Raw genomic sequence first — 12,254 nt, forward strand, 5'->3', positions numbered from 1 at the left:
GTGTAAGAATAAACTACTTGAAAATCTCAGAATCACAATATGCAACTTAAATCCTTCTTGTCTTCACACAAGTGGTTCCCTTTACTAAAAATGTCCTTTCTTTGTTTTTCTGCTGAACTCCTATTCATCCTTCAAAACTTCTGAGCATTCAGAGAGGATGAGGCTGGGAACCAGTTGGCGAGGTCAGAACTCGGGGTTTCGAGGAAGACTGAATTGCAATCTCGGAGGTGAAATTCTTCTTTGGGAATCCTCCCAAAGAAGGCAGCCTCAAATATTCAACAGCCACTCATTATTTCCATTTGCACATCTTTTAAGGCATCTCAAACTTAACATGCTCAAATAGAATTTAGGATATGAAACACAGTTGCTAACAGATATGGAGAATGAAAAATCCCCAAGATAATGTGGCCTGAGAAAAGGGAGTGAAAAAGAAGATCATGCACCGAAGACCCTCATCTCCCAAGACAAATGTTTTCCAGATGCGGGGTGCAGACAGGGAGGAGGTTTTTATCACCCCTAAAGTAAACTTCTCAAGGAGGCCTTAATCTCCTCCAGACACTGCCCACAGACCCCTGACTCAAAAAAGCTCTTTGAGAGCCCAAAGAAACTGATATGCTCACTAGACCACCCCTCAAAATAACCTGTGTAAACCCAGTCTCTTTCTTTGTTCAAGGGCTCCTTTTCCACCAGGAAAGTGGGTCCATGGGCGCCATTTCATCCCCACATCCCCTCTTCCAGTGTGAAACTGTTCCTGAATAAACAGCTGAGTTGACTCGTGAGGTTTGCATCCTGCCCTGTCTTTTTTGTGCTAACAACTGCATTCACCCAACTGCTCGACTCTGCCTACCGCCACACCACGTCCAATCTGCCAGTACGTCTGGGCCCTTCCTACCACCTCCCACCCTCCCCCTAGTCCATGCCTCCTCATCTCTTGACCCTGCCACTGTCACAACTTCTTATCTGTCTCACACTTGCCCCACCCTTCATTCCCCAGCCGATAGTTAAAGCGGTCTTCTTGAAACTTGAATCCCATCCTATCACCCTCAGCTCAACACCCTCCAAACACTTCCCAACCTATTTAGAAGCCTCTGCAAATCCCCACCATGCTTCCACAACCTCCCAGCATAATGTGGTCACTAACTACTCCTGGGCCTCATTTCCTGTCAAGTTTCCATCTGCAACACAGGAAGGAGGTTAAAGATACAGACTCCAGAGCAATCCTGCCACTCATGGACTGTGTGGTATTAGGTAAGTTGCTTAAAGTCTCTGTGCCTTAGTTTTCTCATCTGTATAATGAAGATGATGACAATACTTGACTGAGCCCTTGTAGGATGAAAGGAGCCCTAGAAGACCTCCCATCCATGGTAAGTCTACGTACGTGTCAGTGGTTCAAAATAACTTGATGTCTTGAACACTTAAATTTTAAAAAGTGAGCGCAAAAATGATTAAAGAGAGAAAATGTTCCTGTGGGTTGTTACAATCGAGTGTTAAAGGCTTATTTTTATGAGGTTTTTTTATTGTGCCCACAGTAGAATCTCTCTTTGCTCTTTCATTCCAGAAAAAAAAAACAACAAAATAAAGTCTCATTAGTGTTGATAGTGCTGTATTGAATTGTAACTTGCTTCATTTTTAAATAAATAATATCCTGTTAAAAACTCACCTTTTATTCATCAGTCCCTGACCTCAAACCCATCTCACTGGGGAAAACAGTCTTAGATTTCAAAGTGGACACACAAAGGCACTGAGCTGATGCACTCCTGGGCGCGAAGGGACAGGGACAGCAAGCGCTGCTGAAGTGCCTGTGGGCAGGCAGGTAGGCAGGCAGGCAGGAGCCCTGGTTGGTGCAGCTGGAGTTGCCAGCGAGGCTATAAATCAGCCTGCGTCAGTCTGCTGCCAGCTTGAGCTTCCCCAGGGCCTGTGGTATCTGAGTTCCTGCTCTAACATATCTGCTTTAAAAAAAAAAAAAAAGAAAAGAAAAGAAAGAAAGAGAAGAAAAAAAGAAAAGAAAAAAGAAAGTTCTCTGTCCTGGTGGGGGCAAATTTTTATTTTTTGGCATAATGCCTTCCCTTTCCAATTCTGATGAGCTGATCTTTTTTGTGAATGGAAGAAAGGTAAGTTCTTGATATGAATAACATGAATTTTCCTATAACAGGGTTAAAATCCAAGCCTTTCTCCCTACTGTGATGCTGCCATTCATTTCCTATTTCCTTAACCTCTGTCTTCTGTTTCACGTCATACGTAGTGGTATAAACTTGGATGTGGGTCAGTAGTTTGAATGGTGCTAAATTTTTAAAACACGGGGGTTCTACTTGATTTTCATTTTTTCCTCTGCTTTCCCTCACACCTTGGCACCTTTGTTTCACTGGGAGACAAGAGAACTAGAAGAGAAGTAGGGAATCAAAAGCCCTGGTTTTAGGAAGTCTTCTCTGTCTAACCATTTTTATGACTTTCTGTGTTCATGAGTTATCTGAGTCAATTTTGAAATCTGTGTATCCGTTCCCCATCTGGGTCCTTTCCAGGTAAGTTGGGGTTGAATAATCATCACGTACATTGGAAAATTCAGACATCTGAAAATGCACTATATCTTCAAAATTCTAGTTCCAAGTAGTAAAGGATTTTTTTTGTCATGTTTCTCCTTTAAGGCCACCAACAACAAAAATGTGCCCTCAGAGCAATGGCTAGAATTGCCATAACATGTCAGTATTATCTTCCTAATCTCCCTTCTCCCATTTCACAATATAGGTAGTAGAGAAGAATGCTGATCCTGAAGTAAATCTGCTGTTTTACCTGAGGAAAGTTCGTATCCTTTTGTTGCACTGTAATCGATCTGAATTAAGATGTGAACATGGTAAGAATTATCGAGAAAGTCACCTGGATTTGTTCTGAATACATGATCTTGCTTTCCATTTGTACAGTCTAGTTGGAGTTCAGAGAACACATCTATCAATAGGACATATATATAATTTTATAATTTTTCCTTTAAATCATGTCATCCACATTGCAAAAACTTTAGGATCTCATACTGACTTAGGCCCTTGCTGAGGAGTCATCCCCAAAATAGAACACAGTCACACAAAGAGCAAAATTTGGAAGCATCTGCACCTCCCTTTCACTGTTCCACTCCCTCCCTGCCCAATGTCAGAGGATCCCTTCAGAGACCCACAACTTCCCATTGAATCACCACAACACTGCTGCTGCCCCACCCAGACCTGCCAGTGGATTCTGTGTCCCTTCTCCGTCAGCACCTTCCAGCCTGGTTTTAAGCAATCTGATCTGCAGAACCCGATGATGCAGCCCAGCTGAATGGCCCAAGGCTACTTGGGGCAAGAAGGGTGCAGCACATTAGAGTTGTTTAATCTCCATGAGGTCCTGGCTCTAGGACCAAACCGAGGACTTGGAGAGTCCTAGAAGCACACACAAACATTTGTCCTTCACCTGCCCTTCATCATAGCCCTGATATGGCTTGCAGTTCTGAAAATGCTTCTTATAATAAAATTAAATTTTATCAAGCACTGGGTCTTCCAGAGTAAGCCAGATAGATGTAACCTCAGTCCGGTGAAGGAGATTGCTGTGAGCTGCACGGAGGAAGTGGGGTGGGCATCATGTCATTGCACGTAGGGAAGGGCACTCACCCAGGCATGGGGAGGGAAGGAGAGGACCAGGTCAAGCAGGAGGTTTCAGGGCAAATGGAACTTGGAGCCAAGGGCATTCCAGTCACTGGCAAGAGAGTACAGTGCTTCTGAGGATCAGAAGGCAGTCTATCCTGAGGGTTATGAAGACCTGGACGTGGGGATGGGAGGATGTGATGGCAAATGAAGAAGAAATAAGCAGTGAGGTCCTTGAAGCAAAGGTCTGGCTGATGTCACAACCCCTATGCACACCAGCTGCCCACTTAGTGTCAGGGTAACTTTGGGATATACTGTCGAGCTGTGGGTCTCGGGGGCACTCCATATAAAGCTCCATATAAAGTCCCTCCATATAAAGGACCAAACAACAAACTAAGTCCATAGACCTAAGTAAGGTTGCTGTGTTAGTCATATTAAAAATGCAGCACACCCTTAAATTTGAATCTGAATGCATAGGAGATGCTCAATATTTCCATTGTTTATCTGAAAGTCCAATTTAACTGAAGGTTCTGTGCTCTATCTGGCAATCCTGCCTGATGATGAGTGTTAGTGATACCGCCGTTTACCGGTGACGAGTTCTGCTCCTTCTAATGTTGAAGATTGAACACTAGAGAAGCACGCCAAGGCAAGCATATTAAGCAGGTTTTATTTAAAGGTAATAATACAGACTTCTCCTGGCAGGAAGAAGGGAGCCATGGCTGATGTTCTAAAGTTCCAAGAAGTGAGAGCACCCTACATCTTTTATAGGTTAAAGTCTCTTTTGTTCTCCAGTTCTCTCCCCCCTTATTTCTCCTTCCTGCCTACATGACTAGGCCTGGTTTTGCACTAAGTGAGAAGCCATGGGCAGTGGGAGGGCCAAGGTGATTCAGGCAGGTAAGGGCCAGGGGTCATTAATTAGCAGCTCTTTGCTTGCAGTCCTTGATAAAGGCAGGTAAATTTGGTAATCAATGGGCTCCGGAGATCCTTGACATTCCATTCTTCCAGGCACAATCTCCAACTTCCAGAGGCAGATGGCTTCATTGCTTCATTTCCTCGAATTGACCCGATTTCCTATTTCTACACTAACTACCTGTCCTTAATTCTGGCTTCATTAGGATGACTCTACAGGCTGTGGAAGGAACGGTTAGAACTCCCAGAGAGGGTGAGGGAGGAGCCGTCAAAGCAGCTACTGTGGCATCCAAAGGACAAAACTGCTGGTGGAATCAGTTTTCCATTTTCCATTCAGGGCAACTTTAAAAAGTGCCTGTCACAGATTGTTTTAAGTTCTGAGGAAGTGAAAAGTGACCTTCATCACTGAGCCAGACAGCACTTGATTCTTTATTTGGAAATGTCGGGACACCAAAAGCAGTAGGAGAGGGTTTCCCTGCCTTTGGTGCCCTATTCAATGGAACACTTCAACTAAGGTGGAGCCATGTCCCTTTCAACCCTCTGCCTGGAGGGAAAGTCCGGCTTGCCAGCCCTGAGATGGCTTAGCCAGCTCAGGTGGGAACTAAAGAACAAAGCAGGCCTATCTGGGCTGCTGCAAAGAACTTCCCCTTACTCCACCACCAGGATTATCCTGACCCAGCATTACCTCTCCCAGAGCCATTTCCAAGATGAAAATGAGTGTTAGCCTCCACCCAAGCCAATTATAAGCTCCACCCTTGAAATCCTTTTTAAACTTCACCCAGAAAATGTTCCATGCAAATTCCAATAGATTCTTGGATGCAATTCCAGTAGAACTAAAGTAGGAGATTTGCATATATTATTTGTGAAAATATGCAGATGTCTTATAGGAAGAAGATTCCCAGTGATTGCTGATATTACTGATTCAAATAATCCCATAAGAAAGTAAAAGCATTACATTGCTGTAATGCAATGTTAAAGTTAAAGTTAAAGCTCACGGGAGGATTTTTCTAAGTTCTACACACAAACTCCTTCCATCACTCCACAGCAATAACACCACATGGGTTCTGAATCCATTGTCCAGAACTCTAAGTTCTGGACGGTGGACTTTTTTCACAACTCATTTGGATGCAAACTCTGACCCAACAGATGTGAGGTCTCTGTGTATCCTATGAGTGTAAAAAATCCATATGGATCACTGCAGAAGTATCCATGTTTGATCACAAGGGGCTGCTCTAGACCCTTTGGGAACACTGGGTTATTACTACCTTTCCAAAAATCTGAAAATGATTATCTTTGGAAATACATCTGGACCCGAGGTTTCAGATAAGGCAGTGTGGGTCTCAGGATTTTTTCTCACCTTTTGTCCATGAACTCATTCATAAGCAAAAAGATTATAAGCAGGAAACCAGCCAACTTGATACAAGACTCACAGAAACGTGTTGCTTGTTATCAGTCTCCAAAGGAGAGAAATGTAAAAACCAGAGCAACCAGGGGCTCCCTTTTCCTTAACTCCCTTCCCCCCAGTCCGCCTCACAGGCACGAAATATGGCTGTGGAGGAGGAGGCTGTGGCGCCTGTACAGTGATGGTGTCCAGATACAACCCCAAGACCAAGAAGATCCAGTATCCTTTGTGCTGGCCTGTCTTGGCTGTGGCCTCTGCAAGGGTGTGGAGCCTCTCACTTTCACTGTGAGCCATGCAGCCCTACCACCTCCCTCCAGGTGTCTAGGACACTCATGCTGCCTCCAGATCTTTCCCACAGATGTTCTTTCTGGCAGAATATATTTTCCCACGCACCAGTCTCTCAGGACTCTGCTCTCTATTGCTGCAGAAATATTCGCTTTGCTTTTGAATAGGAGATTTCAGAGTATGTGTCAGGCAAGAATGGTTTAACATAAAGAAGTGATAGTCTTGCTGGAAGATGTAGGTCCTCAACTCACTGAGAGGAGTTGTTTACTCAGAAGTGCTGAATGACTCCTCAAATCAAGCTAGGTCATCAACTTGATCTAGAAATGTAAATCTGTGCTCTGATTGAATGTGGAGGTGAAGGGGGAGTTGTCTAGCATGATTGCCAAGCTTTTGCCTTAGGAAACTTGGAGTGGGGGCTTCACAAATTGGAGAACTTGGAAAAGAATAAGTTTATCTAGAGACACATTGCATATGGGGTAACACCTCAGAGGGACCATCCAGCAGAACTCTAGATAGTTCAGTTACTTAGAGTTCTCATCTAGAGCTTATAACTTAGTGTTATGTCATCAATACTAACAATGACAATGCTAATGAAAATAACTAACCTTTATTAAACGCTTATTATTACCAGGCACTGTCCAGAGTAGCTTACATATATGATCATATTTAGTTCCCCAAACAACATTGAGATGGACATTACTTTCACTCACATTTTTTGAAAACAGGAAACCAAGGCAAATAACTTTCTCAGGTTTCATGGGCCAGTGAGTGGCAAAGGCAGGTTTTCATCCCATGTCATCTGAAAGGTATTGGGAACTACAGGAGAGGGTATAAGTATGGGACGCTGTAGGACAACATAAAGGACAGTGGGCAAAGAAAGAAGAACCCCACACGGTGAACCAAAAGAGAGTCTCCAGAGTTGAAGGAAGACTATCAAAAGGAGAAGGTTCCAAGAAGATAGTGGTGGTCACTAGTGCGGAACACCAGGGAGTGACCCAGGAACGCTAGACTGCTGCCAGGGCAGGGTTGGCAGAAAGACAGAGCTGGAAGTTGAGGTCCAGTTGCCACAGGCATAACTGGAAGACAAGGAAATGGTGGAGAGATTTTGAAGAAACTTGAATAAGAAAGGAGAAAAAAAGATGGGTCAATGCTAGAGAGAGACATGAGTTTGGGTGTCTGTTTTTTGTTTCATTACAGCAACCACTTGCCTCTGTTTCTAAATGCAAGAATTTAGGGAAATGAGACCCTGGAAAGCAAGTGGATAATACAACAATGGAGGACAAGGAAAGTCCTTGAGAGGTCAAGAGTAAATGGGATCCAGAGCACAGGGGGGAGGAGGATGGATTCCTCACCTACCAGTCCTTGAATGGAGGTGAGACTGATGTGGATACAGATGAGCAGTCTCGGCTGGCAGGTGAAGAGAACGCATGCCCCCATTCCCTAGATAAGGCATGAGGATAAGACAGGACAGCAAGGAGCATGGGAGTGTCATGGAGAGAAACTGAAGAGGAAGAAAAGACCAAGAGGAAGAAAATCTCAGGAGTGAGGGAACTGGAGGACATAAAAACCAAAAATGGATCTGTGGCCCACTGTGCCTGGGGTCCGCCCTAGCTCTATACACCAAGCTCTCTTCCAGGGTCTCACCAGTAAGCGAAGTGACTTCCAAACAGCTTTGATGATTTGCAGGGATGATGGAACCAAAAGAGCCACCAGGTTTTTGTTCAGAAGAATGGCAGTCATACCCTGGGCCTGGGTAGGAAAATCATTCCCTGAGAAGGGGCACTGCCCATACCTGATCTGAGTCCTATCTCAATTTAGCTAATGAAGTCTGAACCCCGTTCCCAACCAATGAGATGAGACGCCAGTGCTCACCAGATCTGCCATGCCATTAAAATAGACACTAGTATGGGAGAGGTGGCCAAGACAAGGGCAGGAAACAGTGCCTTTCAAACTCAGCCACACATTGAAATCATCTGAGGAGCTTTAAATGTCACTAGTTGATCCCAGTCCACAGATTCTGAATTAATTGAACACACCAAGAGTATCTGTATGTTTTAAAACTTCTCATGGTTGAGAATCACTGAACTAATCTTCTCTATGATGGTTCACAGAAGTCAACATACCACCTTCTGGCTTCCTTTCCCTACAATGAGAAAAAATGAAACAGGAGGGAGAATGGAAGTCTCTTAGAAGTCCTTGAAAGCCTTCGTTTTCTTTTCTTTCCTCTCTACCATTCTGCACCAGCTATATGTAAGTCCTTTCTTGAGCACATCCAGAATTGCATGGCTCTTTAGCTAATCTGCTTTGTATCCCCAGGGAAATACAGTCTTGTGACTCTCCTGCACTGAAATCATACCCCAAATGTCACTTACTCCTGTGATTCCAGAATGTTCTCTTTACATAATTCAATTGTAGCCATTATCCCATGACGGCATGCCTGGTGCCCATCTGTTCTCTGCATGGAGCTGCTGTCACCACCGTGGAAGGTGTAGGGAGTATCAAAACCAGGATTCACCCTGTGCAGGTAAGAACACAATGATTGGGACCAGTTGATGGTATGGGAATCCACTCCAGGCTAGTGGCCTCGCATTTGGTCACCAACTTTGACTTCCTTTTGGCTTTTAAACTCTTATTTTGTAACATTCAGTGTTTCATTGCTAGGGCTCTTTTCTGGGTTTTTTTTTAAAGATTCTTTCATTGATTTTAATAGATCTTAACCCAAGAAACTTTCTCAGCCCCATCTTTGCCCTAAACGAAAAGAAAGATCCAATCTGACAAGAGAAAAAAATGAGACCTTTCTGGAGATATTTAAAAGACACTAGTTTGCCCCTTACATTTCAGAATCATTGAACTCATTGATAGGGAGGCCAACCAGGTGTAAGAATACCACAAATGCTTCCAGACATCTGAGAAGTAACAATACACCATGGCACAATAAAACACAACTAAAATAACGAGGTGTTGACTAAAATTTGGAGAACTATTTAAAGAAATGGCAAAGTTATTTTTACATACTAGAAGAGGAACTTCTGCCAGGGGTGAGTTTTAAAATCAGTATGTAGGAAAAGGAGATTATATAGAGTCTATTCCCCTGAGATTCATTCTCTTGGAAGGATGTTCTTGAAACACACAGGCTCCGCTGACAACTCATTACCTTTGATGGACACTTGCTAATAGTGCATGTCTTTCAGCCATAAACTTAATGGCTTTGTGTTCTGTTTAAGATCTTGTACCATGCTTGGCTTATCACCTTAATTATGCAAACACTTCCTGCTACACAGGTCAGATTTCTTTCTCTCAAGTTCTTGATTGTACATAGGTGGGATTTGTTCAGCAATGCCCCGGAGCAGGATTGTACAGGCTTGTGAGTGCGAATTGTTAGCATGCAGGAATTTCACAAGCCAGTCTTAAAATACATCCATTATTAAATCAAACTATATAAACTTGCAATTACCTAATTTAATAAAGTAATATAGGTCATGGAAGTAGAAGTAGTTATACTATGAAAATTGGCAGAAGATATAAATCAGGGCTTGTTTTCCCCCAGAGAGCCAGTTGTTAAACTTTTACTGGCACGTTTACAGTCAGTTTTATGTGCCACATCTGAAGCAACTGCCTTGTAGCAGTAAATCAAACAGCCGTATTGTCTTCTTGCGTCAGAGCAACGTCCTTTGAGTTGAGCCACCAATGAGGTGTTTGCCTTTTATTTCAAGAGTCGTGCTCCTTGAAAAATATTTATTTGAAAACATTTACATCACACTCGAGCCGGCCCATTGAGCAGCCTGTGAGAGGTACACAGGACAGATGCACAATCACATCTCCCAACCACGTCATATGGCAAACGTCTTTGAAAGGAGCAGAGCAAATTGTCATCTCTCTTTTTTTCATTGTTTGGTTGTATTTGAGTGTAGAACATTGAATTGCATAAAGTAAAGTACATGAATAGCACAACACTACTAAACAACACTTTACAGTTTTTAAAACGTTCATATAGATAATGTCCTTTGATTCATCAAAAATTCAGTAGTATTAATGGAGAAGGAGATGCAAATGGTTTGCCGGAGATTGTGTTAGATGATTTGCACATATTCATTCATTTATAATTATTCTGTAAATACTATTATCTTCACTTTAAAGATGAAGAAGACTAGTAAATCACCCAAATTCACACAATTAAGGAGTTTCCAGAAGGACCAAATCTCACATGAGAATGAGTCCAAAGCACATGAGCTGTTCTTCCAAGCCACACTTCCTATTTCACAGGATCCAAACAGCAAAGTGTCTAAATTAATACTTTTGCTACTAGGCTCTTCTTGAGGATAAAAATAATACGCATCTGATTTTAAGATATAAAGTGTTTTCCTTCCAGGGTTATCTTTTTAAAAATTTGTTCTATTTAGTTATACATGACTGCAGAATGCATTTTTGACTCATGGTACACATATGGAGTACAACTTTTCATTTCTCTGCTTGTACATGAAGTAGAGTCACCCCATCCGTGTAATCATGCATGTACATAGGGTAATGATGTATGTCTCATCCTTCCGTCCTTCCCACCCCCGGTCCCCTCCCCTCCCCTCATTCCTCTCTACACAATCCAAAGTTCCTCCATTCTACGCTTACCCGCTCCCTTTATGTGTCAGCATCCACTTATCAGAGAAAATATTTGATCTTTGGTTTTTCAGGATTGGCTTATGCTTAGCATGATATTGTCCAGCCTCATCCATTTACCGGCAAATGCCATAATTTCGTTCTCTTTTAAGGCTGAGTAATGTTCTATTGTGTATATATACCACAATTTCTTTATCCATTCATCAACTGAAGGGCATCTAATTGGTTCCACAATTTAGCTACTGTGAATTGAGTTGCTATAAACAATGATGTGACTGTGTGACTATAGTATGCTGATTTTAAACCCTTTGGGTGTAGGCCAAGGAGTGGGATAGCTGGGTCAAATGGTGGTTCCATTCCAAGTTTTCTAAGGAATCTCCACACTGCTTTCCAGAGTGGTTGCACCAATTTGCAATCCCAACAGCAGTGTATATGAATGTACCTTTTTCTCCAGGGATTATCTTTCACCTGCAATTATTTCTGGGAAACTGAATCTACAATTTCTACTGCTGATTAGGGTACAAAGGAGGGAAATGAGAGGTCTGAAGCATAAATAGTGGGTGTACCATTGCCTCCCAGGAAAGACTCGCCAAATGTCACGGCACACAGTGTGGATTCTGCAGCCCAGGAATGGTGATGTCCATCTACACGCTACTCAGGAACCACCCAGAGCCAACACCTGAGCAGATAATGGAGGCTCTTGGAGGTGAGTAATCTTGGCCCTGTGCAGGCAGGAGCCAGGGTAAAAAGTGCTCAGGGAGCTAGACATGGAGACCTTGGCTCATGGGAGGAAGTAGAGTCGCAGTTTTGTGGTTCCAGGCTCCTGGCTTCCTTAGTACCTGTCTTGACCAAAGTATTTCTAGAAAGGGGAGCATTATTGCTTCATTTGGCAGCAATGATGCCAGGAATTGAGTGCTCCTGAATTCCTCATACTCTTCCTTTGGTGGAGCCAATCATCACTCTTCAAAGACGACAGACAGACTAACACTTAATACGATCTTTTCTAAATGTTGAAATTTGGGTAAGCTGGAAGAAGAAAATTTTGCTGTTTTTCTGTTTAATTAATCTGTCTGAATCATTCATTAACATCACTTACTAAAATTAATTTTCCAAAAAGAAAAGACTTTTTGGATACTTTATATCTTCATGCCATGGTTGGTTCATTATAATAAGATCAATGAGATCATAAAAACCATTATCTATCAAACAAACTTAGCAATTCAATCTCATACAGCAAAATAGTTATCGAATTTAAATGAAAAAATACAATTATCTACCTGAGAAATCTATGTTGACAAATGCAGTTTTCTATAACAACACTAACTAGTTTTCAAGGTGACTGGTCACTAATTCTTAGAAGAAAACTATCAATGTAAACTTCTGGGTATTATAGAAAAGTTCTTTGTCCTTTTCAACAAACAGACCTGGACAGAAACTGAGTT

At 42.5% G+C, this 12,254-nt stretch overlaps 1 protein-coding gene across 1 annotated transcript in view; it reads left to right on the plus strand.

Moving 5' to 3' along the window:
• Nucleotides 1–2,057: 2,057 nt before the first annotated feature.
• LOC124980255 (aldehyde oxidase 4) overlaps nt 2,058–12,254 on the plus strand; it is a 69,954-nt gene continuing 59,757 nt past the window's right edge. The window contains exons 1-5 of the mRNA XM_047545630.1: nt 2,058–2,115; nt 2,747–2,800; nt 6,039–6,135; nt 8,617–8,725; nt 11,392–11,518. Of these exons, the coding sequence (XP_047401586.1) occupies nt 2,058–2,115; nt 2,747–2,800; nt 6,039–6,135; nt 8,617–8,725; nt 11,392–11,518 (445 nt within the window). The remainder of the gene's footprint in view (nt 2,116–2,746; nt 2,801–6,038; nt 6,136–8,616; nt 8,726–11,391; nt 11,519–12,254) is intronic.

This window comes from Sciurus carolinensis, chromosome 3, assembly GCF_902686445.1.
Source record: "Sciurus carolinensis chromosome 3, mSciCar1.2, whole genome shotgun sequence".
Lineage (NCBI taxonomy): Eukaryota > Metazoa > Chordata > Mammalia > Rodentia > Sciuridae > Sciurus > Sciurus carolinensis.